At 52.1% G+C, this 27,635-nt stretch overlaps 2 protein-coding genes across 4 annotated transcripts; one reads left to right on the top strand and one right to left on the bottom strand.

Annotated features, from left to right (window-relative positions):
* Positions 1–328: 328 nt before the first annotated feature.
* On the bottom strand, positions 329–19,860 carry CENPT (centromere protein T). Of its 3 annotated transcripts, none has more exons than XM_030457795.1 (13): positions 19,740–19,860; positions 19,037–19,163; positions 17,562–17,655; positions 16,063–16,196; positions 14,619–14,652; positions 12,134–12,276; positions 11,322–11,726; positions 6,894–7,070; positions 5,985–6,182; positions 3,599–3,728; positions 2,352–2,483; positions 1,473–1,577; positions 329–670 (listed from the first exon to the last, which is right to left on the bottom strand). In XM_030457795.1, the coding sequence occupies exons 1-13, from the start codon at positions 19,806–19,808 to the stop codon at positions 547–549; spliced, it is 1,872 nt and encodes a 623-aa protein (XP_030313655.1). In that variant the 5' UTR covers positions 19,809–19,860; the 3' UTR covers positions 329–546. The 3 variants fall into 3 exon arrangements, with proteins under 3 accessions (XP_030313655.1, XP_030313654.1, XP_030313653.1); XM_030457794.1 differs by having other exon boundaries at positions 11,298–11,726; positions 19,740–19,859; XM_030457793.1 differs by having other exon boundaries at positions 5,985–6,188; positions 11,298–11,726; positions 19,740–19,853.
* A 240-nt stretch (positions 19,861–20,100) lies between these two features.
* On the top strand, positions 20,101–22,951 carry THAP11 (THAP domain containing 11). Its single transcript, XM_030457796.1, has one exon. It carries the CDS (start codon positions 20,207–20,209, stop codon positions 20,936–20,938), a length of 732 nt encoding a protein of 243 aa, XP_030313656.1. The 5' UTR covers positions 20,101–20,206; the 3' UTR covers positions 20,939–22,951.
* The last annotated feature ends 4,684 nt before the right edge of the window (positions 22,952–27,635 follow it).

The following is a 27,635-nucleotide window of genomic DNA, read 5'->3' as shown; positions in this document are numbered from 1 at the left end:
CACACCAGGAACCAGCTGTGCTGACAGAAGGCCTGGGATCTGCTCCTGACACAGCACACTGGACTGGCAAAAGGGGACAAGACCCCACAGATCTGAAAGCCCCTTCCCCAGACAGATCCCAGATAGATTCCTGAATGCTGAGTCCCTTTCAGGCAGGAGCTGCTCCTTTCCACAAGGCACTGCACAACTTTTCTGCTTTCAGCAAACACTTCACACAGAGCACAGAGATCATGACCACAGGAAAATACCCAGGAGGAACATTCTGACCAAGGCAGTGCTGCAGCCTCTCAGCTTCCTGGCAGAAGGAGCATGCAGACCCCACAGAATACACACCATGTTTTATTTATCTGAGCTGTACAAGTATTTAAGCTTAATATAAAAAGTCAAGACAGTCAAATCACTTGTAATGAGAGCTGGTGAGGTGCAGCAGGCTGCTGGGAGAGACACAGCCTCACTGGTTACTAGTTTTCCACCAGTAACCACAAAGAGCTGCTCCATGGAGAGCCCACAGCCAGGCCTGAGCCCACATCCCCCACCTGCAGGGCATCATTTGCAGGGGATCACTTTATTTCCACTCACAGCCACTGGGATCAGCAGCTTCCTGTACTCCAGAGGCAGGTAATGCTCTATCAGCACGTGCAGTGGCATCTTGTCTGTCACCAGCCCTTGTCTGAGTTCAAAAAGAGGGGAGCAGAGAAGAGATTTGTTAGGGACAAGTTGTTTCCACTCAGACTTAATGTCAGCATTGGTTTTTTTTTCCCTGATCTTGTAGAGATATAAAGCAATGTTCAGCTGTACTTCCCTGAAGAAGAAACAGAAATACTGCTGTTCATGAACCAGGAATAATTCCTGTTCCCTTTATAAGGCACTGGAAAGGCACAAAGACCTCTAGAAAAAGCTAAAATAACCTGAGTACAGAACCCTCAGCCCTGACCAGACAGAGCTCTGTGTCTCTCAGCCTGTTCATACTCATTTCACCATGAAATGAGGTGGTAAAATGAAGATCTCCAGATAATCCCTTTCAAGCAGCTACAGCAGCTCCATTTACACAGAACCAATGCTTTCCCTCCAATGACTTGAGCATCACATCTGAAGCTCTTTCAGTGTTGGCAAGGAACAACAAGATGGAGTAATGACTTTTGGATGAGGAACAATGAGTTTGTTAGAGGCCCCACACAGCTTTACAGGGGGCTCCCAACCCAATAACAAATCCCTTGTGTTTGGGTCCTGAGACAAAATATATTCAGGCCTGAGGTGGAGCAGCTGAGGGAGCCCACAGCACATAGAAGCAGTGGAGAGGTTCTGAGAACAATTCCCCCAAGGAATTGGGTCAGGGGAACCCAGTCCTGAGGCTCCCTTCTTGCTCTGGAGAGGAACTGTGAGTTTAAGCCCTAAGCATCCCACCTGCTGGGAGCCTCACTGCTCATGCACACCCTGAGCACTGCTGAGGGGAAGAATAACCCTGCCTTTACCTTCTCATCAGAACCTCCAGGTCAGCCATCTCCACTGTCTTCCTCCCTGCATGCCTGGTGTAAGCTTCCAGATCACTGCTTAACTGCTTGAAGTATCTCTCAGAGCTGAAGGAAAATTGAGGAGGAAACAAATCAGGTTGGGTTCTCTAGGCCAAGGTTTTCCTCAGCTGCTGCCTCTGCCTGCCAGGGGAAACTGCAGGAGAAACTCCCAGCCCCCAGGAGATAGGGCAGCTTCTCACCCAGGACAGCTGTGAAACAGCTGCACACCCAACAACCAAAACCTTTCCCCAAATTCCTACACATACAGGAACAGAGGTGAAAACACAGCAGCAAGGGCAGATGAAGACTTTTAGCTCTTGTGGTGACACAGATCAAATAAGCTGCAGATTTTCCTCCTCTTAAGATGACACTGTTAAAACCACTTCTTGTCTGAACAACCAGATTTTACTCCTGAAGGTAACCTGTGGATGCAGAGTACCTGGATTCAGCTGTAACACTGCACAGCTGAAACAATTCCACTTGCTCATTCTCCAGAGCCATCCCACTGAAGCAGAGTATTAATGATATTAACGTGCTGCTAATTACAGCAGACTGGGAACAGTACAATTTGCACTGGAAGGGACAAAGCCCAGGAGCTCCTGTGAGAGAGTGCTGGTCACAGACACCCTCACAGCAGCCAAAAGCACCCAGCACATTTGTCCTCATTTTAATTAGACCTTTAATTAGACTCTGCTTCTCCAGCTGAAGAGGGAGGGCTGTCCACTTGCCAGTGCCACTCCCAACAGGTTGGTTATTTCAGGAGAGAAAAGAATGAAAAAAAAAACCAACAAAACCCTAACAAGAATGGGAAGAGGAGCTCTTTGGTAAGCTGTCACTTACCATTTTTCAACAATTCTGAATGCCTCTCTGGCCACTGGCATTTTCACATAATGTCTGAATATGTTCTTTATCAAACTGCTTGGTACTCCAGGCTCACAGGTTTTCCTCTCTGGCTTTGCTTTCAGGGCAGCCCTGTGGGGAGAGGGAAAAGGCACATCTGGAATGAAATACAGAGCAGAGGCTGAGTTCCTGCAAACCTCACACTGAACTGGAAGGATAAGAACTACCTCAACCTCCTAATTCTTTCTCCCTCCCAGTTTTCCAAGTCCTCATGCCCATGAATGCAGTTAACACCACACAAGGTGCTGGGTGAAGCCACCCAGGCTGTGATTTCTGTAAGTGCACCAGAATAATAATTAATACATCATTACAGGGAGGCACTCCTCATTGCAGCCCTGCAGTGTCACTCAGTGTCCTCCCCATGTCTGCAGGGTGTACTCAGCTGCTCTGTGCACAACCTCCTGGTTGACACCATCTCCTCCCACACAACACCTCCACAGCAACTTTTATCCTGTCACCAACACCCTGTTTAGGGAGTTTTTTTCCTTAAACCAGACCAAATGCCAAAGGAAACCACTCTTGTTCTCCACTCATCTCTGGTCACAGCAGTAAGGGGGGGTAAGAAGTGAGGTTTTAGTGTTTATTGCTTCAATAAACAGAAGTTCAGTCACGGACTGGCAAATTCCTCTGGTTGCCTGAGGCCTCCTGTTAGTAGCCCTGATAAGGCATGTGGCTTCACTGAACTTCTGGTAAAGGGGTGACAAAAGTAAACTGGAGTTATGCAGAGGACAGGTTCCCTTTCTGCCTCTAGGCAAGTTTCAGTTTATCCTCAGCACACAGCCATGCCTGGCCTTAGGTTTCCAAAGTCAACATAAATTTGTCATTTCATGATTGCTGGAACATAATCTGCAGCTCCCTCCCCACTGCAGGGACCTCTGCATCCCACACTGGAGTTGGTGGCTCCACTGTAGCTCAGCAGTTGAAAAACTCCTAGGAGAACGTTTTGGCCTTCAGCACAATAAAATCTTACAAGAATGATCAGGGGAAAGACTTCAGGCACCAGACCTGCTCTGGGTGAGCAGTGCCATTCACTTGAGAGAACTCTTTGTTCAGCTGCTCCAGTGGTGAATGAGCTGAAGGCTTGAGGGCTGCTGACTGTTTGCTACAGCTGCTGAAGCACAAAACTGACCAGGCTGACACCTCCCAACCCCTTCTGCCAGGCTGCTGGGGAGGTGGCTCCTACTTACCTGGGGACTCCAGGTTTGGCAGGACTTGGAGCTGTCAGCTTGGGAGCAGGAGGTTTTACTGGAGGTGGAGTCAGCAGTGGAGCCTTGAAGGCTGGGGCACGGACAAATGCAGGAGTCTTCATGGAAACCTCTGGGGAAAAGAAAAAAAAAGGATGTGAGGAACTGAGCTCTGCTTTCAGACTCCTGTAATGCAGCAGAGCCCAATGCACCAGCTCTGCTCTGCTCTGCCAAACACCCAGGCTGGTGGCTTCCCCAGGGAGCAGAACCCTGCTCAGGGCTGAGGGCTGGGTAAGCCTGAGCAGCCAAGAAGCTGCAGCCTCTTTTTCCAGAGAGAACTGGAGTCTGCAAACTACTTGTTGCCATCCTGCTGAATGAGTGGCAAATTCTCCTGAAGACAGGGACAAGGAAACCAAGAAAATCCTCTGACTGGGGTCAGTCTGAGCATCCCCCATATGTAAAGGTTTTAATGAATTCCCTCCAGCCAAGGCTCAGGTTGCAGTCAGTACCTCACCTCTCCTTTGCCATGAGCCACCCAGATCAGTTTCCTGCATCCCCTAACTTCACTCTGGAATTGTTCACTTCTTAGCAAGAAACAACATTTCCAGAACAGAAATACTGAGCAGCTTGCTGTCTGGAAGAGGAGTGGCCATGGAAGGCTTCTTGCCTGACAGCTTCCCTTGCAGGATGAGTGCAGGCCAGGAACCCAGCTCAGCTGGTCAAGGTGTGAATTCCCAACCCTGTCCCAGCAGAGATGAGCCCAGCCATGAGAGGCCTCAGGTCCCACTCAGGGTTAAAGCCAGGAGTCTCTCAGAGCAGGCAGGGCTGGCAGAACTACCACAGTCCCTCACATCCTTCTGAAGAAACACCATCATCAGCTGGAGGAGCAGGGCAAGAAACAAGCTGTCTGCATTTAGTCAGCTGCTCTATCACCAGAGGAACCCTCCCCAGCAGAGAAGAGGGAGAGGGGGAAGAAATGTAGACCCGTGGGTTCAAATGGAAACAGATTTAATAAAATAATACTAAAAAATTATTAATCCCCTACTGCTATGAAATCCCAGGGTGCATACAGTGTCTGTGAGCTGTGTGACCCCAGCAGTGAGTGTCAGGTATGGAACTCTGTGAGCTCCAGCAGGAGCATGGCAGCCCCAGCAAAGCTGTGGGGAGCAGGAGGCTGGGAAGGTGAGCACTGAGGAAGATGCCCAGCCTGGTTTGGTTGCCCTGGCTCTCAGTACTCCTGGCCACAGCTCCTGGCCAGTGCAGAACTGTTCAGTTCACTGAGGGACCCCATCCCATGGCTGGCCACAAGCTACCAGGCTCTCACCACTTCTGTCCTCACAGAATCAGGTGCTGCAGCCTGCTCAAAGACTGCAGCTTCCCTAAAGAGAAACTGATCCTGTCATTCCACCCCAGCAAAACCAGCTGAGTGGTTTCTGAGGTTCCTTTTATTACAAGAATGTGAAATTCTTCATCTTTTTCTTCCTGCCCTTCTCCAATGAGACCTCTCAGACTAGAGAGATCCTCCTCTTGCTGTTTCACTTTATCTTTTTGTCCAGAGCTTTCCATCTCTTTCTGCAGCTGTGTTAAACACAAGCACACTGAGGTGCCCTCACACTTCTCAGTTTTCACTGTGCTAACCCTGCACCAGCTCAGCTCCCGGGTTTGTGCCTTCCAGGCTGCACCCATGCACTGAGAGGCTCAGTGCAGCTGCCCACAGGGCCTCAAGTCCTGGCAGCTGGGTTCTTTCCACTTTTTTATTTCAGGTGGGTGGTGCTCTGACACACTGACACCAGTCCCCAGGACACCACTGAACCACATTTTGGGCCTTCTCAAACCTGCGATCACACAGAACTCAATCTGATGTTCATGTTCACCAAGTGCACGAGCACTTTTGGGGCAGCAGAGCAGACTGCTGCAGTGTCTGCAGGACTGTTCAGAACTGGAGACTTCCTCTCAGCTTCCTGGGAAGCCAGCCCATGCTGGTGGTGAACTGGGAAGGGGGCCTGTGGTTACACATACAGAATGGGGGGTTCTAAAGTCAGTTTCAAGTCTGGAGTCCAAGTAAATGGGTGTGGAAACAGCTGCTCAGTGCTGAGACATTAAAAACCACCAGGAAGTCAGGAAGGAAAAGTAAGGAGGATATTCCTGTTCCACTGTATAAACCCACTGTGCTTATTTGTGCACTTCCACAACACATACAAGGTGATCCAGGTCCCTGAGGCACCTGATGAACCAGTAACAATCTGGCCCTGGTAGGAGCAGCCAACACCTTCCCCTTGGAATATCTGATGGGCCAAACTCTTCCTAACATTCCTGATCTGGGCTGCTCCAGAATCCAGCATGAGATCAGAGGGAAGGACTTCTCCAGCTACTGCTGCAATGGTTTTACCTTCACTCTCAGGGTCTTCAGCTTCATTCTCAGTAGCCTCATCTTCCAGATCATCCAGTTCTATCATAATAGCCTGGTTCTCCAGTTCAGCTGCTTCTTCATCACCTTCCTTTAATGGCTCCAGACCAGATTTTTCAGAAGGAAAAGCATGAGAATGCCTGTCCTGTCTTCCAGCTCCAACACCATCAAGCTCAGGCTCTAGATTTCCAAAAGAGAAAAAAATCCATCACTGAAAAAAGGACCACAGCCAAAATTTCAGAGCACTCTTAAGAACAAACCCCAACTTCTCACTCCTGACATGGCTGTCACCTCTTTTATTCCATCTTCAAAGATTCAGATGTCACACACAAAGCTAGGGAAGCTAATCCACCAATGAATCCCCAGCTTCTCCCTCTGCTACATGGAGGTCAAGAAAAAACAGGATTTGGTAATGTGGGAAGCTCCCAAAATTTGAATGACATTTTCAGCTGAGCCACTTTCAGATTATCTTCCTTTAACAGGATCTGTTATCTTAAAATTAGTCTGAACCAAAGCATTTCTGCAGCATTTTGAACTTAAAAGACTCAATAACTCAGAAAAAAACCCAACTTGGGACATCCTGATTTGCCAGCTCTCAGGAGCTCTCCAAATTTTATCCACCTTTGCCTGATTCTTGAACTTACACTACTCATTTGCAATTAAAGATGCCTTCTACAATTAAATAAACCCAAGACTATTGCCAATATGATTTTTTTTTTCCTCATTTGAGCAGAGTGCAGTCTGTCAGCTCTAAAATGTCAAAATTAGTTTGGTATTTTCCCAGCATTTAGCCCAGATTCCAGAATGCAAGTAAATTAATAAGTCTCTTTCTCAACCTGATGCCAAAAACACAGCTAGAGAGACAGTTTTAGTATTAAAAGTTGTCCTCACCAGCTCTGGGAGAGCTTTGGTATTCCACACTGCCTTCTGCTACTCCCTCCTCTCCTGCAGGGGACATTTCTGTGTTGGCTCTGGCATCCTGGGCCTCATGGATTTTTGATTCTGCATTTCTGGACAGTTCCTTCTCCAGATGTTCAGAATATCCAAGCTTTGCACGATGCTCTGCAGCTAAAATAAGAACTTGCATCAATCCTGCCTGCCAAAACCCCCACCCCCCACCAGCACACAGATGAACAGCTGCCAGCATTTATTCCTGGTAAATAAACTCAGGGAAGGGAAGGCACAGTAGGGGAAGCAGATGCAGCTCCCTTCCAAAAGCTGACAGCTTAGCAATGCACTTCTCCTCTGTTTGCTCTACAGACCTCTAATCAGGGTCTGCACTGCATCCCAGTGAAGGAATTTTACTCATCAGTAGCAGAGCTCCTCCAGATCTGCCATCTCTGTGTCTGCTCTCTTTTGCTGATCATGTGACAAACCAATTTTTATTTTTCTTTAATAACACCTGGAGTTTGTGGTCAGATTCTCCTCCACATTATCCCAGCTTTTCTGAGCAAACAATCCTGCAGGAGATGCACTGCATCACAGAAGAGGAGAGCACCTAGCAGAGGTTCTGCCCATCTCTGGCAGGCAGGATGAGGAGAAATAACTGGACAAATGATCTCCAAGTCACTAACAACTTACTGAGGCACTGGAAGAGCAGCTCAGTGCTCCTTTTCCCTGCAGACTAAACTCCCAGCCCATGTCTGTCCCCACGTAGCTCAGACACCCACAGGGAACCCTCAGAGTGCTGTCACTTACTGAAGGGTTTGGAGCCCCTGGCTGAGCCCAGAACCCAAAGCCACAAAAGTGGATTTTTAGCCACCCCCTCCAGTGACTGGGAGGTTTCACACAGTCTCACTACACAGGGCAAAACCTTGCCTTGAGTTAAGTGAAACATGAACCAGCTTTGTGGGGAGAAGACAAATGCTCAGCTCTACATGAAAACTGCCTCAGGCAGGCAGACAGGCAGGCAGGCACCAATGAATCTCCCACACAGCTGAATCCCTGCTGGGATGGAGTTCTTTAGCAGAGGAGTATCAGATGCTACTGAGACATTCAAGTTTTAATTTTTCCTGATTCTTTCACCTGTTGCAGTACCTCCTGCAGCTTGATACAACCTGCCAGCTGGCACTGCTGCTTGCTCCTCTCCTGCTGTTGGAGTGAGAGATCAGGGAGCAGCCTGTTTGCTGAATCAGCTTTTCTGTGCTACTCAAGCCTCTTCTTCTTGAACTTCTTACAGCTCACTCCCACTGCCTTGCTTCCAGCCTAAGCAGTCCTTGTTTTTAGTCATTCAATGCCCAGAAACTACTCCATGTATCTGATTATTGTTAATGGCAAAACTTTTTCTCTGCACCTTCTCTAGTTCTGTTAAACCTATTCAGAGAGGGAGAAGGCAGAGCTGCATGCAGAGGACAATCATTTCCAGAATGGAACCACAGTTGCCTCTGTGACACTCTTCCTTTAATATTTACAAATGGTTTGCTTTCCTGGCCACCTCCCAAGCTCTGAGCTGATGGTCAAAGAATTGCAACAATCCAAGATCCCATTTCAGCTTCATGCTCCAGGGGTGCTCCCAGGTGTAACAGGACAAAGGAATCAAGAGAGGTGAGAGGCCAGCAGCCTCACAGAGCTGCCAGTGCCACCTCAGGAACCACCCTGACAGACCAGTTTCAACCAAAAGGCTCTGTCAGGATGAAAGGGCAGCATGACTGATCTTGCTGAAACACCTGGGAGGCAGAAATATTCCTTACAGGCACTGTAAATACTCAGTGTGAAGTTCTAATAACAAAACTGTTGAGTGCTCAATTTCCAGGCTTCCATAATGTAGCTCCTCTCAAGCTTCAGGTGGAATTAAGCCTGGAGAAAGCTAAAGCCAGGTCGCAAAGGTCTTCCCTCCTTTCCAGACACTGTCAAAGAAACAATGGGAAGGACCTGAAAAGGATCCTCAATTGCTGTCTGAAAAAATGTAATCCAACCAAAGATGGGCAGGTGTGAGTGCACCCAGCCAAAGCTTTATGTAGGGAGTAACTCAACACCTGGGCAGGTTGTTATCATCTGATTCAAAGGAAAAAGGGTTTAATGAAACCAGACTGGTTGTGAAAGCAGGCAAAGAGCACAGAGCTGTGTCCCAGGAACAAGCAGCATGAGGCCCAACCCAGCAGTGACAACCCTTACTGCTTAGGGGGAGGCAACCTTCAGGCCCCTGCTCAGCACTGCAGGAAGAGAATGAACAACATGGCTTAAATAAATGCAGCACAACATGAAAATGTGCACCAGCAAAAAGGGATTAGCCAGGGGTATCCCCTGCCAAGAGGAAGCTTTTCCCCTGTCCTCCAGGAAAATGAGCAGCGCCATGGACCTCATCCCTCTGAGCCAAGCAAACACTGCCAGGGAAGCAGAGGAGCAAGTCACAGCCTATTGCAACTACAAGAAAGCTCTTCTGGAAGTGCCCAGGCTCTGATGACTGCAACTACATTAACTCCAGCACCTCCTGCATAATAAAGTCTTATTTTACTCTGCAAGTCACCTGAGAAACTCTTTACGTTTACTAAAGCACTCTGCTGCTTTGAGCCACTGAAAGGACACCTTGTCCTCTCTGAAAACCTCTTCCTGCTCCATTTGCTCACAGTATCAGACATCTTCACCCACATCTGGCAGCTAATGGGACACAACTTCTCTCACCAACATGCTAAAAGCTCTCCCAGACCTCAGGGTACCTGAGGATCCCAAATGTTTACTCGAGGTTCTGGATGGCAAAGAGCAGTTCCATCTATTAATAGCTAGCACTGGAGCACAGCAGCATGCTGCCAGGACCTTTTTAAACTTTCCTTTAGCTGAGAAATAAAACCCAGCCAAGCAGAGAGAGGAATGCACAGAAGAAAACGCTCTTCCTTTAGCTGAACCAGCTCAGGGAGTTCGCATGGTACTTTAGGAACCAGCTGGAAAAGCCCCTGGAACTCTTTTTCAGCTCACACTGAGGAGCACCAGTGACATCAGGTACCTTTGGTACACCAGAACTCTGCAGCCACCAACCTGTGACATTACTGCCTCCCAAACCCCAGCACTTTTAAGATACACTCTCATTTGGCCTCCTTTCCCCCTCATTTAATCCAGTCCCCTGCTCCACATCCTTACAACTTTTCTCCACATTATCCATTTCCCCCAGTGGACTCTTCAGAGCAATGAAACTTCTTTTCTCTTCATCCCTTTCCTTGTCCTTTAAAATCTTTTCCCACCAAGCTTGCTACAGACAACCTGCCAGAAAAAAAGGCTGGTGCAAGGCCTGACCAGCCAGTAACCAATTTTTAAGCCTTCCATGGCTTGAGGAGTACTGATTAAACCAACCACTCTTTAAATACCATTTCTGTGGCCCTTTTGATAATAAAACCCCCTAAATGGGACAGAAATGTTAGCTGTCCATACCTCAAGGAAAGCAGAACTAGTTGTGACTGAAGCCCTGCATGAAGCTGTTCACCACAGCAGCCCCTCTCCTGCCTTGCTGCCCCAAGGCCACCTTGCAAACTATTTTGGGGTTACAATCATGCCTTGGAACCTGAGGAAAATGTGCTCCCTTTTATGTAACCAGGATTTATGGAGAAAAGAGTGCAGCAGGGATACCAGACATCAGGGGAAACCTGGCAAGTGACAGGACTTGCAAAGCAGTCCAGAGTGACCAGGGAGGTGACATCTCTGTCCAAGGGATTTGTAATGCTCTGGAGAAGGCAAAGCAGTGAACTGTGACACAGGGACAGCAGGGTCAAGCTCTGCACCAGTAACTCCCAGAGCCTCTTGGCTGTGTCTGCAACTCCTACACATGATCTCCTTAGCTCACCAGTTCACAGTGCCCACTTCTGGGCTTCCCAGTATGAGAGAACTGGACACAGTGGGGAGAGTCCAGCAAAGGGCCAGCAGGACAATTAAGGGATTGGAGCATTTCTCCTAGGAGGAAAGGCTGAAGGAGCTGAGGCTGTTCAGCCTGGAGAAGAGAAGGCTCAATACATGCAAGCACCTGAAGGGAGGGTGTGAACCAGAGTGAGCCAGGCTCATCCAGTGGTGCCCAGTGCCAGGAGCAAGGCCGTGGGACAGACAGGCACACAGGAGGCTCTGTCCAAACAGAAGGAAAAACTTGTTCACTGTGAGGCTGACTGAGCACTGGAATAGTCTGTCCAGAGTTTGCAGTCTCCATCCTTGGAGACACACAGGTTATGCCACCTGGACACATCCTGGGCTCTGGGGTGGCTGTGCTTGAGCAGGAGGGCTGGAAAAAAGGACTTCCAGGGGTCCCTTCCTACCTGAACCATTCTGTGACTTCAGGTAATACCTGCTAAGCCCCAAGTCCTAACCCACAGTACTCACTCCCATCCACCACCTCTTCTGCACCTGGAAGCTGTTCCATTGGGTTATCCTGCTGGGAATGATCTTTTTCATCTTGCTGCCTTGCAGGTGGTTGTGGAGATTCAGTAGTCATTTCACCAACACCTTTAACATCAAGGATCAAGTCTGCAGAAGAACTTCGGGTCCTTTTCTTATTTGTGCTCACACTGGATCCCAGGCTCAGCAGCCCTGCCTCCTTCTGAGCTGCAGCAGGACTCTCACTTCTCTGTGCTGAAGTCTTTGAATCCCACAGATGTGATTCAGGAGGAGGAAGCTTGCTTTGCTCAGGTTCATCAAACTGAGGCTGCACAAAGAGCTCTGTGTTATCCAATACATTCTCTGCACCATTTGTCAGGAGGGCTGTTTGGATCCCTGATGCTGCTTCTGAGTCACCAAAACAGTCCTGTGCTGCTGAAAAAGTTTGAAACAAGTTTTATTTGAAAACCTGCTCACAGACACACTTCTATTACCAGCATTTGCTGGTCATTCCACCAGATTTTATTCATCCTTCCCACCTCAAACACTGAAACCACACCAGCACACTTCAGTGCTCCAAACTTTCCCTACCAAGCCACCTCCCCAGTTCCCAGAGTGATGAAGACAATCCCAAGCAATTCCTGTGGTGTGGATCACCAGACTGGGGGAAGCACATATTTAAATGCATGGAATCAGAGCAACTGCAGCTGCACCAAAGGAAGGTGCTAGGAGCCTTTATGTCCTTAAACAGACTTCAGCAACTCCTTCTAAAAAAAAATTTTAAAACATCACCTTCCATAAGGCCCTCCCTCCCAAAACTGAAGTAACAACAGAAACAAAACCTTTTCTCTTCAGGATGCTCTGCTCCACTCTGCCTTCAAAAGCTTCCACGTCGATAGCTCTGCGGTTCCTGGGCCTCCGGGCTAAACCTCTCTTTTCCACAGTGTCTGGGGGGTTGAGGGACCCAACAGAGAGATGGAGAGATCTGGGAAAAGAGAAGGGAGGAAATCATTGCCTCCTTTCACCCTCAGGTGACACACATGGTGCCACTAACAGCCAGACATTTCCCAGACCACAGAAATCACAGAATCACAGAGAGTCAGGGGTTGGAAGGGACCTCAAGAGATCCTGGAGTCCAAACCCCTGGCATAGCAGGGTCACCTCCAGCAGTCACACAGACACCTCCAGGGGGGCTTTGAGACTCCACAACCCCCCTGGGCAGCCTGGGCCAGGGCTCCCTCACCCTCACAGGGAAAAAATTCTTCCATATATTTATACAGAACTGCCCATGCTCCTGTTTATAACCATTGCCCCTTGTCCTGTTGTTGGTCACCCCTGAGAAAAGCTTCACTCCTTCCTCCTGGCACTCACCCTTTCCATATTTATCAACATCACTGAGCTCACCCCTCAGTCTCCTCCTCTCCAAGCTGCAGAGCCCCAGCTCCCTCAGCCTTTCCTCACCAGGAGATGTTCCACTCCCTTCAGCAGCTCTGTGCCTCTGCTCTGGACTCTCTCCAGCAGTTCCCTCTCCTTCTGGAACTGAGGGGCCCAGAACTGGACACAATATTCCAGATGTGGCCTCACCAGGGCAGAGCAGAGGGGCAGGAGAACCTCTCCTGACCTCCTGACCACCCCCTCCTCATGCCCCCCAGGTGCCATTGGGCTTCTTGGCCACCAGGACACATTGTTGGCTCCTGGGCATCCATCCCCCAGCACCCCCAGGGCCCTTTCCCCTTTGCTGCTCTCCAACAGCTCAGTCCCCACCCTGTCCTGGTACCTGGGGTTGTTCTTTCCCAGATGTCAGACTCTCCACTTGCCCTTCTTGGAATTCATTCCATTTCTCCCTGCCCAACTCTCCAGCCTGTCCAGGTCCCTCTGGATGGCAGCACAGCCTCCTGGGGGGTCAGACACTCCTCCCAGCTTTGTGTCAGCAGCAAACTTGCTGATAGTGCCCTCTGTTATCTCATCCAGATCATCAATAAATATATTTATATTTACATATATTTATAATATATAACATTTAATATATTATATATAATATATATTATAGAATATATTTATATTATCAATAAATACATTGAATAGGACTGGTACCAGCACTGACCCTTGAGGGACTCCTCTAGAAACAGACTTCCAACTGACTCCATCCCAGTCACTGCCCCTCTCTGGCTCCTGCCCTTCCCCCAGCTCCTGATCCACCTCCCTACCCCATCATCCAGGCCACACTTGTTCAGTTTAGCTCCAAGGATGCTGTGGGAGAAGGTGTCCAATGCCTCCCTGAAATGCAGGCAGGCTGCATCTCCTGCTCTGCCATCCCCCACCCACCTGGTTCCATCCTCACAGAGGCTCTCAGCTTGCTCAGACACCAGTGTCCCTTAGCACAGCCAGGAGACTGCTCCTTGTCCTTCATGTGCCTGAGACAGCACCAAGACTGAGCTGTTCCATCACCTGCCCAGGGATGGAGGGGTGGCTGCCTGCTCTGCAGTTACCTGGACCCTCTTTCCTGAAGCCTGGAGTGACATTTGTTTTCCTCCAGTCCTCAGCCACCTCTCCTGTTCCCAAGGACTTCCCAAAGATGATGGAGAGCAGCCCAGCAATGACACCCACCAGTTCCCCCAGCACCCCTGGGTGCATCCCATGAGGACCCAGGGATTTATGGCTGTCCAGCCCTCATCAGCCAAGGAAACTCCCCCTTTGCCCTGACTTCCTCAGCTCCTTAGGGGCCTGGGGCTCCTGAGGATCCCCCAGCAGTGTACACAGAGGCAAAGAAGGGGTTCAACAATTCCACCTTCTCTGTATCCCCTGTCACCAGGGCACCCACGCCGTTCAGCAGGGGCCTAACACCAGAGGCACTGCAGTTTTAGATTTGAAGAAGCCCTTCTTGTTCTCCTAATCCCTTCTTAGCTAAGAGGAATTTCCTCCCCCAAAAAAACAACCCTTGAAACAAACAGTTTCATTTTGTCTTATCACCTAACCTCAGGATATGCCTCAGGTCAGGACACAGACTGCTGACAGCCTCCAGACAGATGCAGCTGATGTCAGGAGTCAGTGAGCAGGCAGCAATAATATTCTAAAGGTGTTTTGTGTCCTGATTTATCACTGGAAACATGAGAAGAAAAGGAATGATCCCAGTAAGGAGCAGAGGCAGCAATACACCCTAAACCCCCTGGGAGATCAGTGCAGGGACACTCTGTGAAAATCTCACACCTGCAAATTCCACCCAAAGTCACCATGGGAGGTGACTGTGCCAGGGCCAGCAGAGGTCTCAGCCACCACCCCAGGGACCCCACTGCTCCTGAGTTAGGGCACCCCAAAGCTCAAACTCACCGAGCCAAACCAGTGCTGTCCAACGCTGAGCAAGCTGCAAAACAGATTTGTGACTCATTAGCTGAGAAATTACACTGAGGAATCACCCTCTACACCACAGCCTGCACAACACCCTCCTCCTTCTACAGGCAGCTCTGGTACAGCCCACGAGCATCACAGCCTGGGAGGACACAGTTAGGTGACAGCTTCACTCTACAGTTTCTTGCCTGTGTTTCAGAACAGGCTACTGCAATTCTAGTCTTTTTTAAAAGGATAATAAAATCGTTTGACACATATCCTCACACTATAATTCTAATTTTATCACATTAACAACAAGCTCCTAGACTATGGCCCCAGCCACAACCACCATCTGGCACTCCAGTCATCACTAATCAGTAAATCTGGCAGCTTTAGGAGGACAGGCAACTGCCCCATGGACTGTAACTCCAACCTCTTCCACTCCCAAAGTCCCCAGAATTCAAAAGCAGATCTGCAAAGCAGAGAGATGATAACACCAGAGAATAGCAGAGCACATCCCCTCTGCTGTCACAGAGCTGCCAGCCCCTCTGCAGAGCACATGCAGAGCAGAGATGAGGCTACAGGAAGGTGATGTTTCAGCCACAACTGACTCCAGATTAACCCACCCAAACCCAGGTGTCTGTGTCCCTAAGGAAAACCAAGCACAATTAATCAAATGCAGGTGTCTGTTTTGGCTGAGCTGAATCACCCTGCACTGCCTACATCTCCCCTAACCTCTCAGAGGGCTTCAGTCACCTCCTGCAGACAGACACAGAGCCTTTTCACTGGGCCCTGAGGTACCTGTGTCTGTCCTTTGGAGCTCAACCCCACCCAGGAGTTCTCCTCCTGTTGCTACTGCGAACTGAGGGGAGGGGGTTTGTCTGTCTCTATGCTAAACTGCAACTCAAGCAAGAATTATAGTTACCAAACTTGCAAGTTTCTTTTTAAAGGGAAGAGTTACTCCAATAAAAACCAAGACCCTCTTTTCTGAGGGTCTATTGCATTTATTGCTAGTATTTATTATTTTTATTATTTATTTCTATTATTTATTTCTATTTACTATTTCATGTAATTGCAACACAAAGTATGCAGCTTGTTCAGGTGTCTGGAACTGAGGGGCACACAGGGATGGCTTCCACTGGAGACACCTGAAAACTCAAAGTGCACCCAGCTGGAAATTCAACTGTCAACAAGTTATGTACAGTCAGGGCAGAGCCTAAACCTGGCTCAAAAAAAAACCCAAAAAACAAACAAACAAAAAAAACAGACTTATTTTACACTTGATAGGAGGGGCTTTTATCTCCTTTGCTGTCCCTCTGCACAGGACATTGCAGTCTTGCTGCCAAACTGCCCAGCTGGGAAATCACTAAGAGCTGAACTCCAGCAGCTGAAAATCAGCAAAGAGCAAGAGCAGCTCTGCCCCAGGTGGTTCTGCCTGCAGCCTCACCTTGCTTCTGGGGAAGCCATTTATCTGCTGCTCTCTCAAACTCAGAAATGCTGAGTTTCTTCCTCTTCTTAGTCATATGGAAGGTGGCAACTGATGTGTTCTCAGGAACGAGGTCTGGCAGCTGCATCTCACCCCTACCAACAGAAACCAACCCTTAACAAAGGACATCATCATCATCATCATCATCATCATCATCATCATCATCATCATCATCATCATCATCATCACCACCCCTCAGCAACCCCAGAGAGGTCCCTGTGACATGGCTGAAAAGCAGATCACAATGATTTGTCTTTGCAGTAGAAGGAAGAATCAGTGATAAACTCAGCAGCTGCAGGAGCCCTCCCACTAAACCAAAGCAAATTTCTCAAAAAAGATTCAAAACTTGAGTTCAAAACAAGGGCTGAGAAAGGTCAGGCTAGAACAGGAACTTGGACACCCCCAGGCACTGGAGCTCTGTCCTCCTGCCAGCACACAGCAGGTTTGTCAGGTGTTACACTGGGAAACATTCAGTATCACAGCACACACAGAACATCCCAGGCAGGCACAGGAGGATCAGAGAATGAGCTGGGAGGCATTTTCCTCACTGTGTTATGAGCATCATGTGTGCCTGAGCTTGTAAGGGACCCACTTGTAATGGGGAACAGACAGGAGGCAGCAGGGGGGAAGATGCCCACAGCCCTCCCCAGATATGGGAAAGCTGCTGGAGCCTCCTCTTCTCCAGGCTGAACAACCCCAATCCCTCAGCCTGGCTTCCCAGGGAGGTGCTCAGCCCTCTGAGCATTTCAGTGCCTCTGCTCTGGACACCTTCCAGGAGCTCTGTGTCCTTCTGCTGCTGGGGACTCCAGAACTGGACCCAGCACTGCAGGGGGGAGCTGAGCAGAGCAGAGCAGAGGGGCAGATGGAAGCTGAAATGAATAAAATCAGCTGTCACCTGCCCACACCTCCCCTGCAAACCCCACAGGGAGGAGGTCACCAGCAGCCCCAAAAAGGGACAACCAAGGAGCTGCAGCAGTGAGAGACAAGTGACAGCAGCTTCTTGTGTGCTGAATGACACCCCAGCAGTGACCCTAACACCCCAGCAGGGACTCTTGACACCCCAGCAGGGACTCTTGACACCCCAGCAGTGTCCACACTCAGCCTGCAGCCTTGGGGCAATCCAAGAACTTCTATTTTAATATCCCTCCCTGACAGCTAAAAAAAAAAAGAGGCTTCCACCAGGAGCCTTACTGTACCCAGCAATTCCACACTAAAAAGATACTAAAAGTCTGCATTTTAGAAGAGGGACCAAGCACAAAGCCACAGAATTCTGTATTCAGTCTCCCAGCCCCAGTGATTCCTATGTGACTGGAGAGACATTTCTGAAAATCCCACCTGAGAGATCACAATCCCAAACATGGAAATTGAAGCAAAGAAATCCTCCTCCCCAGCCCCCTCACAGGGATTTAGCTATTCCTGCCCAGATGAAAAATAAAAGTTAAAAAAAAAAAATTCCTTACGTGTTAGAAATCCTCTTGGAGGGCAGCTCTGACTGAGATTCTTCTGTTTCTTTGTGCTGAGGTGTCTGAGGTGCCAGTGGGGAGACCTGTGGTTCTGTCAGCAAAAGAAAACATTTCCTTACCAGGATTCAACCCAGTCAGAATGAAATGAATCACAGAACCATAGAATCCTTTGGGTTGGAAGGGACCTCAGAGCTCATCAAGTCCAATCCTTGATCCACTCCCCCCGTGGTTCCCAGCCCATGGCACTCAGTGCCACATCCAGGCTCTTTGGAAAGATCTCCAGACACGGAGAATCCACTACTTCCCTGGGCAGCCCATTCCAATGCCTGAGCACCCTCTCCAGAAAGAAATTCTTTCTCATCTCCAACCTAAACCTCCCCTGGCACAACTTGAGACCCTGCCCTCTTGTCTTGCTGAGAGTTGCCTGGGAAAAGAGCCCAACCCCCCCCTGGCTCCAACCTCCTTTCAGGGAGTTGCAGAGAGTGATGAGGTCTCCCCTGAGCCTCCTCTTCTCCAGCCTCAACACCCCCAGCTCCCTCAGCCCTTCCTCACAGCAATTCTGCTGGATCCCTTCACAGCCTCCTTGCTCTTCTCTGGACCTGCTCCAGCACCTCAAGCTCCTTCCTGAGGGGCTGAGGGGCCCAGAACTGGACACAGGACTCAAGCTGTGGCCTCCCCAGGGCTGAGCACAGGGGCAGAATCCCTTCCCTGGACCTGCTGGCCACGCTGTTCCTCAGCCAGCCCAGGATGCCATTGGCCTTCTTGGCCACCTGGGCACACTGCTGGCTCCTCTTCAGCTTCCTGGCAATCCAGACTCCCAGGTCCCTTTCTGCCACTCTGTGCCCAGCCTGGAGCTCCCCATGGGGTTGTTGTGGCCAAAGTGCAGGACCCAGCACTTGGAATGTTGAACCTCATCCCCTTGGGATCATCCCAACTCTCCAGTCTGTCCAGGTCCCTCTGCAGAGCCCTCCTGCCTTCCAGCTGATCCACACTCCCCTCCAGCTTGGTGTCATCTGTGAATTTGCTGATGATGGACTCAATCCCCTCATCTAAATCATCAACAAAGATATTGAACAGAACTGGGCCCAGCACTGATCCCTGGGGGACACCACTGGTGAGCAGCCACCAACTGGAGTGTCAGCCTGCACTGCCTTCCTCAAGTGCCACCTATGAATGGGTTAAAGCAGCCCCAGTGTGTGGCTCTGCAGCCCACACAGCATCCCCCACCTGGCTGCACCATGCTTTGCTCACCAGGCTCTGAAGATTCAGTGCAGGGGATTCTCAAAACTCTGATTTCACCAGTGCCAACCTGGTATGAGCCAGAGCTGTGCCTGCCACTGCACCCACCCCTCTTCCAGAGGAACCAGTTACACAGTGACCTGGATTTCTGTGCTGCACAACACAAATAACCCCACCTGGGAGTCCCCAACTCCTCCCAGGACTTTTTCCTTCTGTTTTCCTGGAATACTCACGGGTCTGGATGATTCTCTTGAGCATAACCCGTGGGGTGTCATGGTCAAGTTCTGGGAACAGAGGGAGCCTCTGCTTTGCCAAGGTGCCCCTGCCAGCTCTGTTCTCCTTTCCTGCATGAGACACGGTCTGAAGGGAGAAATCAGGGAAGAGCAGCTCAAAAACCATCATTCCATCAGCAGGGACGACTCGAAGCCAGCCCTCATCTGCCATCCGATAAAAACCAGCGTCAGGGAACACAAAGCGTTCCCCAAATTCCCCCGAAGGGCGCAGAGCTGCTTATGAGGAATCCTGGGCTTGGGGGCAGAGGGGCACTGAGGGGGTGCGGGTCCCACCCGGGGGGCTGCATGCGACAGCTCCTCCAGGGACAGAACCCTGAGGCACCGGAGAGCGGGGCCCTCACAGCCCTGAGCAGAACGGCCCAAACTGGAGAAGCGGGAGGAGCGGATCCCGGAGGCAGAGGAGGGGGAACAGCTCCCGGAGGCAGAGGGCTCTCTGCTGACCCCGAAATCCGGGAGTTTCGCCCCATTTTCCAGGCCTGAAGGCGAACGCGAGCGAGACCCCGTCCCCTGCCCGCCGGGCCCTCCCTCAGGGGGCTCCGTTCTCCCTCACGATGAACGGGACAGGGGGGGGAGGCAGCGCCCGCCGGAACAGCGGGGCCCGACACCGACTCTCCCCGTCCCGTCCCGCACCCCCCTCCCGCACCTTGCCGGCGGTTCGGGCCGGTCCTGTGGCGCTGCGGCGGTTCCGGTTCGGTTCGGCTCTCTGAGCCATGGCGGGACCGGAGCTGCCCCGCGCGCCAGTAACGGCCGCGCCGCCTCTCGCGAGAGCCCCGCGCGCCGCCTGACGGGAGGGGGCGTGGCCTCGCGGGCCGGGGGCGTGGCCAGGCAGGGGGAGGGGAGATGAGGGGGCGTGGCCTCGTGGGCCGGGGGGCGTGGCCAGACAGGGGGAGGGGAGGGGGTTGCGCAGCGCAGTGTGGGGCGCGTAGTTCCGGCGCGGCGCCGCCGCCGCGGTGCATTGTGGTCCGCGTAGTTCCGGTGCGGGCGCGGCGGGCGGCGGGCGGCGAGAGGGCCGCGGGTGCCTTGTGGGAGCTGTAGTTCGGCCGGGGCCCCCGCGCCGCCTCTCCCCGCCGCCCAGGGGCTTCCCCCCGCTCCCCGGGGAGCCGCCCCGCCATGCCGGGCTTCACCTGCTGCGTGCCGGGCTGCTACAACAACTCGCACCGCGACAAAGCGCTGCACTTCTACACCTTCCCCAAGGACGAGGAGCTGCGGCGGCTCTGGCTGAAGAACGTGTCCCGGGCGGGCGTCAGCGGCTGCTTCAGCACCTTCCAGCCCACCACGGGACACCGCGTCTGCAGCGAGCACTTCCAGGGCGGCCGCAAGTCCTACCTGGTGCGGGTCCCCACCATCTTCCCGCTCCGCGGCGTTAACGAGCGCAAGACGCAGCGGGCCTCCCGCCGCCCCCGCCCCGCCGCTCCCGCCCCCGCCGCTCCCGCTGCCGCCGCCGCCGCGCAGGGCCCCGGTGCCCCCGCCGAAACCCCGGCAGGGGGCGCGGGCGAGGACGTGAAGCCCATCGACCTGACGGTGCAGGTGGAGCTGGGGCCCGGGGCCAGCGCGGGGATACCGGCGGCGGCGGCGGCGGCGGTGGGAGAGGAGGTCCCGGTGGAGGGCGGCCCCCCGGACCACTCGTACTCGCTGTCGTCGGGCACCACGTCGGAGGAGCTGCTGAGGAAGCTGAACGAGCAGCGCGACATCATCGCCCTGCTGGAGGTGAAGATGAAGGAGATGAAGGGCAGCATCCGCCGCCTGCGCCTGGCCGAGGCTCAGCTCCGGGAGGAGATCCGCGAGAAGGACCGGCTGCTCCACGCCGCCAGCGCCGGCACCCGCAAGCGCCACGGCCTCTGAGGGCTGCCGGGGCACGGCCCGGGGACACGGCTCTCCGCCCCGGGATCTCCGCCGCCCTCCCCGAGGTGCCCGGACAGAGCGGAGACGGGAGGGGCTCCCGCCCCGCACTCCCCGGCTCTCGCTGCCCCGCGTTCCGCCTCCCCGCAGCCGCCATCCGATCCCCTGCCCGGACGGGGCCGCCGCTCCCCGTGCCCGTGACTCGACCCCGGAGCCGAACTGCGGGTGCCTCCGGGCATCCCACCCGCCCCGGGCCCCTCGGCACCTCCCCTGTGCAGGCTGCGGCCGGCGGAGAGCGCTCGGGGTGCCGGTGGGAGCCGTGGCAGCCATCGCACCCGTCAGCGGGCGGAGCGGGTGGGTTTGAGCAGCACAGGAACTCGTGGAGTGGAGTGGAGTGGAGTGGCAGCCACGGGAGCCCTGGGGAAGTTGCATCGGGCTGGCACTGCACCCTGCATAGGAACTAACAACAAGGATGTCACGTTTGGCCTCGCTTAGCAAAGGCTCGAGGAAAGTTTTAGGAACCCTCTCGGGGTGGTGTGTGTGTTTGTTCAGTAAATTACTGCTGCCGTAAGGACTGCTGCTTGTGGTGTGACAGGATGCCCAGGTAAAGAGTGCTCTGGTGTGAGGGAGGTTCTGCTCTCTCGTCACAGCTGTCTGGATGCTCCCAACACCAGGACAGATCAGGATCTGGTACAGAGACCCCAAGGGGCACCTGAGGGCTGCAGTTTGTCCCCTTGGCTTGAGAACTCCCTGTACTGAAACGGAGGCTTTGGGAATGCAAATCCTGGGCTGGTGTTCAGAGAGCTGAGATGCAATGGAGGCGAAGTGAGTTTGTCTGCAGTGGCTGCAAACCCCTTGCTGTCTCACCCTAAACTGTTTGGCAGGACTGATACTCTGTATGTCAGCAAGCAAGAGCTTACTGAGAGGTGCTGATTGAGAGCAAGGTCTAGGAGACTTGTAAGCAATCTGTGTGGAATGATGGTGTCATGTCTGATTCCAGCCAGCATTGGCTCCCTCACCTTCAGCCACCCAGTTAGTGTTGGCTGCTGGAGAGAGGGGCTGGGTGTGAGGGCTGGCAGGAAACACACCTCCAGATCAGGCAGTGGGGCAGGAGGAGGAAGAGGAGGGCACCTGGTTACTTGCACAGCTCTCTGGGGGTGCCTGTGGAGCTCCTGCAGAGGTGGGTGTTGCACCCCCGGTGTGTCCCTCCCTGCTGAGGTGCAGGGAAGTCACCCTGGGGGGTGTGAGCCTCCCCTGCAGCCCCGGGGCAGATGGCAGTGTGGCTTTTACTAAACTATAGAAGTATTTTCTAAATGTAAAAAGTATCTTTAGTTTGACAATATTGTAACCTTTGTAACGCTGGCTGATGTAGCTTTCCAGCTGTCTGCTCCCATTCTCTGCATGACCAAACAACAGGGGGGGGGGGGGGGGGGGGGGTTCGGGGGGCTGGAGCTTTGTCTCTTGGCCACGGAGCCCGTTGAGCACCGGTGGGCACAGCCTGGTCCCTGGTGCATGGCTCGTTTTCTCTGCGTGCTGAGTTGGCTGGTGAGGATTGTACAGGGCTTTCCATGTCCTAAGTAGTGCCCATGATTTCATTTTAATTTATTTTCTCCACCTGATGTGTAGCTCTTACCTTCAGCTCCCTCGGATCCCCCATTTCCTGCGAGTCAAGCGAGCAGTGAACTTTCTGTTTGTTTGGGATTTGCTGTAGGGAAGGCAGATTCCTGTTCCACCATCCTATTTAACGTGTCCAGCAGATCTCTCTGCTCCAACCCAAACAACAGGCAGCACAAGGTCTCTCCCCGTGCCCACGAGCAGTGGTGGGTGCACTGTAGCTCCTGGAGACCCTGCAAGTCGTGACACTCGTGGTACTTTTGCTACCATCAGAATGCACTTCAGGATGTTCAGCCCTTTGGCCTGCTGGACTGGTTAACTGCTGGACTTTTTGACTTCTCCAGGTTACACTGAGGTGCTAACATGCTTAACTTTAATAAAGTATATTTTGTTTTGTTATGCTTCCTGTTTTCATGCTGTATATTTATACATTGCTGACAGGTTGGTGGCTGTAGCTTCTCTTCTCCTTTGCAACATTTTTTTTACAGCTCAGGAACACCATGGCTGCAACAGCACAAACACCTTTACGTTCCTGGGGGGTGGGGAAGAGGAGTCTGGGATCTTGCACAGGGGTTTGGGTTGCCTGGGAAGGGACAGGGCTTCTCCCTAATTAGCCAGGAGTGATTAGAGCAGCCAAGGCCAGTCCTCCCTGCAGGGCTTCCCCTGAGCATCCTAGTGCCATGGGATCATAGAATCATAGAATTGGCTGGGTTGGAAGGGAGCTCAGAGCTCATCAAGTCCAACCCTTGATCCACTCCCCCCGTGGTTCCCAGCCCATGGCACTCAGTGCCACATCCAGGCTCTTTGGAAAGATCTCCAGACACGGAGAATCCACTACTTCCCTGGGCAGCCCATTCCAATGCCTGAGCACCCTCTCCAGAAAGAAATTCTTTCTCATCTCCAACCTAAACCTCCCCTGGCACAACTTGAGACCCTGCCCTCTTGTCTTGCTGAGAGTTGCCTGGGAAAAGATGGAGCATGGACACAGAGCAGCTTCCCAGGAGCCAGCCTCATGCAGGGAGGAGATTTTCATTCCATTTCCCAAAGTTCCTCTGTTTCAGATTTGTTCAGAGCTGTCTGTTGCAGACAAATGGAAGCAGCAAAACCTTTCAGCTTGAAACCTGACGTTTTGGGGTTGAACTGGGAACGTGAAACGAAGCAGCACAAGGAAAACAAAACACTTCTCCTCACACAAACTTTCCCCCATTTAATGCTGAATTAAGGTCAGTGAGCAACGGCACAGGCAGGGAATGAAGAGGCAAATTCTGCAGGTTCTGAACGTGTTACCAGATAGACTGAACTGTTCCACACAAATGGTTTGGTTTCCATTGCAACTCCTCCCCTTTCTGCATCCTCTATTCCAATCTAGTCTGTACCCTCACTGTGCTTTCCCTCCCCCAACATCCAGTCTGTGGTTGCCACCATCCCATCTGGGAACATTTGCCAACATTAGCCCTAGAAGAGGCCTGAGGAATGGGAATTTAAAGGAAATCTAAGGAAAAACCCTAATTTCCTTTTTTGTACCAATCACCCCTATGCATTAACAGAAATTCTCTTCCTGGGTCCTGTGCCTGTTTTTAAGTTCTCCTGTAGCAATACTGCAGCCTTTAGCCCAGGGGGTTGATAATTGTATCTCATTTCAGATCATAAATCCTTACTCAACACTCTGCAGCTGCAGAGCTCAAGCACTGAAGGTGTCCTGGGTGCCCTGAGCAGCCTCCCAAGGCCATGAGTTCATTTACCACTTCAGCTTTCCAGTTCCAAAAGAAACTCCAGAAAAAAGTAACCCCATCGTGGGCACATTTAGCCAGGATATCCCCAAATCCTGAGGAGAATGCATCTTGCCTGCAGTGGGAGGGAGAGCTGCCAGCTGCCTGATGGGGTTTGCAACATCTGTAGGAAGTTTGCTGTAGCAGGAGCAGCCAAAAATCACCCCACAGCTGGGTGAAGCACACTCCAGACTGATCCATGACTCTGGAATAAAGGAGAGAGCTTTCTTCTGAGGGTGGCCCTGATCTCCTGGCTCTGCCCAAGGGGTTTGCATCCCCAAGGATTGGGGCCTTTGGACTTTGCTAAGGTGAAATCAGCCTCTGTGAGGAGGGGGTAGGAAAAGGCAGGGGAGCTTCTCTGAGAGCAAGGTGGTGAGGGGCAGCCTGAGCTGTGTGTTGAGTTCTTTGGGAGAAGGATGGGAAGGGGCAGAGGGGCTCTGGGGTGACAGGAGAAGAGGCAGAACCAAAAAGGCAAAGGGGAAAGAAGCTTCTCTCCAATGCCCCAAACCTTCTCTCCTGCAGGGAAACCCTGCCTTCTGTGCACAGGCACAAACCTTCCTTGGGTCCCCTGTATTTTAGAGATCAGATCAATTACTGGGCAGCTGATTTATCTTCATGACCTCCAACACAGCATCTTCCCCAAGGAATATTCTCCAGCATTTTGCCCAAACTCTTCACCTGAAGTTTTCCCACTGTGCTGGGCAGTCAGTGTGCTCCCTCCCCACGCTCATTTCTGTTTCCCTGTCCCATTTCATGCTCCCAGCTTTGGGAACTGCTGAACCCTCCCAGCTGAGCCCCCCTCTGCCCCATGCCAGAAAGTCTCTGTGTCAGTGAGCATCAGTGCTGCAGGGGTTGGAGCCTTCCCTGCTGTGCCAGGAAGCTCAGCCCCACAGGCTGGGTGGTGGATCTCAGACTCCCCTGCATCCAGACAGCAGAAATGCTGAAATAAATCAGGGCTAAATCCAGAGGGATGGCACCAACAAACCCCACTGCCTTCTCCTTGCTGTCCTCCTTCTCTGCCTCTCATCACATGCCTGACTTTTAGGCTGAGGAGGAGCTGAGGCCCCTTCCTGCCTCCCCATGCTCTTCCTGACCAAAGCCCAGGTTCTGTCAGGCTCCTCCTGTCATTCCCAGATCCAGAAAACAGCAGCAGCTTCCCAGCAGCAATGCCAAGGAGGAGCATCCAAAGCTTTCCCTTTCCTGGGCAGAACACAGGAGCTCTCCTGGGGTCATAACTGCCTGAGGGGCAGGTGGGAAGTGGAGATTTGCTGAGGTTGGGTTGGGGTGGATGCTGCTAAACCAAGCATACACTTCTGTCAGGCACCTCTAGCACAGCCCTGATCATTCTGTGGTTTTCACACTGCCCATTTTCTAGGGTAAAACTTGTCTCTCTTGTCCACTTGCAGACAGTGCCCAGTGGAGCTCTGGTGCTGCCCAGGCTCCTTCTGAACTTCTGCTAAAAAATAAAGAATCAGCTGCTGCCCAGTCAGTTCTTACTCCCAAGGGTTCATGGTTTCAGCAGCAGCTGCAGCTCAGGCAGGGTTGGTGGGGCAGCCCCAGAGCCCCAGGCCATTCCAGGCTGCTCCCACAGCTCACCTGGGCACCACTCTGCAGGGAAGGAACAAAAAAATCCTGTGGTCTCCTGAGTGGTGAGGTCCCCAGTGCTTCCCTTCCCTCTGGGTATGTCCTTTCTGCTGGAATATGATTTAGGAACAGCTCTCATACAAGGAAAACATCCCTAAAACTCAGTTATCTCCTTCCCAGGATGCTCCATTCAGCCCTCACTATCTCATTTCTGCTTTTCCTCCCCAACCACACAGCAATTCTCCCTCCAATCCTTACTGTGTCCCTCTTCCAACAATTGAAGCCTGCACTGCACTGAGCAGAGAGGAACTGGGTAATCACACCCTAAAAGGTACTGATCCCACTGCAGATCCCTTCACAGGAACAGCAGAAGGAAAATCAACACCATTTTACCCCAGAGGCTGCAAGTTCCAGGTGGGGGTCCCATGCCTGGGAGTCCCCAACACCTCTGGCAGCTGAGGGCCCAGCTGGTCCCTACCACACCAATCCCTCTCCTCTGCCTCTTTCCTGTCAATTCAGAGCTTTGCACTGGTGTGTAACCAACCCTGTCCCTAGATATTCCTGGACAGATCTGAGGGGTCAGGCTTCCTGGGGACAAACTATTTACCCAGGTGAGAGTGTCACAGGCCCCACAGCTTTAAAAAAATAGGTTAATGGCACAGATCCTAAAGCTGAGCCCACAGGGACCTGAGGTCAGGATGGTGCCTGTCATTCCACTGATGTCTCCACCCCTCCAGGAGAGTGACACCAGTGGCTGCCACATGAAGACATCTGAGGATGACACCTGGAGTTCTGAGGATGTAATGAAAAAGCAATGAAAAAGCTCACAGTTCTCTTCCAGGCAGGAACCAGCACCTCAGCCAGAAAACCAACAGGGAGAGAGGTGTGTGTGGGGAATTCACCCTTTTATTGTTCAGCTCTTCCTCACCAGCACTCAGGCACCAGCTCCCTGCAGGCTCAGCTTCCCAGCTCTGCGGGGTGAGAAGCCACAGGACAGTGACTGCCCCAGCACTGCCACTCGGGTTTGGTTTTCACTGACAGGAGAAAGCTTTTGGCAGACATTTAGCACAACGTGAGAGCCGAGGAAGGAGGCTCAGGGTCAGGCACCTCCATCTCCTCTCAGACACAAAGAACTGTGGGGTCACCTCTCTGCAGGGCTGGGCTGTGCCAGCAGGTTTGGGAGCAGGGGGCTGGGATGCTGTGGGACACAGGCACAGACACACAGATTCACGCACACACACACACACAGAGACAGACACACAGATTCACACACACAGACAGACAGACACACATACACACAGACAGACACACACACACACACAGACACATACTCACAGACAGACACACACTCATAGACACACTCACAGACACACACATACACATACTCACACACTCTCTCTCACACACTCTCACACAGACTCACACACAGACTCACACACAGACTCACACACACATACTCTCACACACACTCTCACAGACACGCACACACATACTCACACTCACACACTCACAGACTCTCACACACACAGACTCACACTCACAGACACACACACACACACATACACTCACACACTCACAGACTCTCACACACACAGACTCACACTCACAGACACACACACACATACTCACACTCACACACACTCACACGCTCTCACACTCACTCACCTCCTGCAGGCTCAGCTCGGGGTCTGAGCTCCTCATGAGGACTCTGCCCCCCCCTTTTCCCCCTCAGC

Source organism: Calypte anna, chromosome 11 (genome assembly GCF_003957555.1).
Source record: "Calypte anna isolate BGI_N300 chromosome 11, bCalAnn1_v1.p, whole genome shotgun sequence".
NCBI lineage: Eukaryota > Metazoa > Chordata > Aves > Apodiformes > Trochilidae > Calypte > Calypte anna.
Note: the sequence above shows the minus strand (reverse complement) of the source record. Positions and strands in the feature narration are given on the sequence as shown.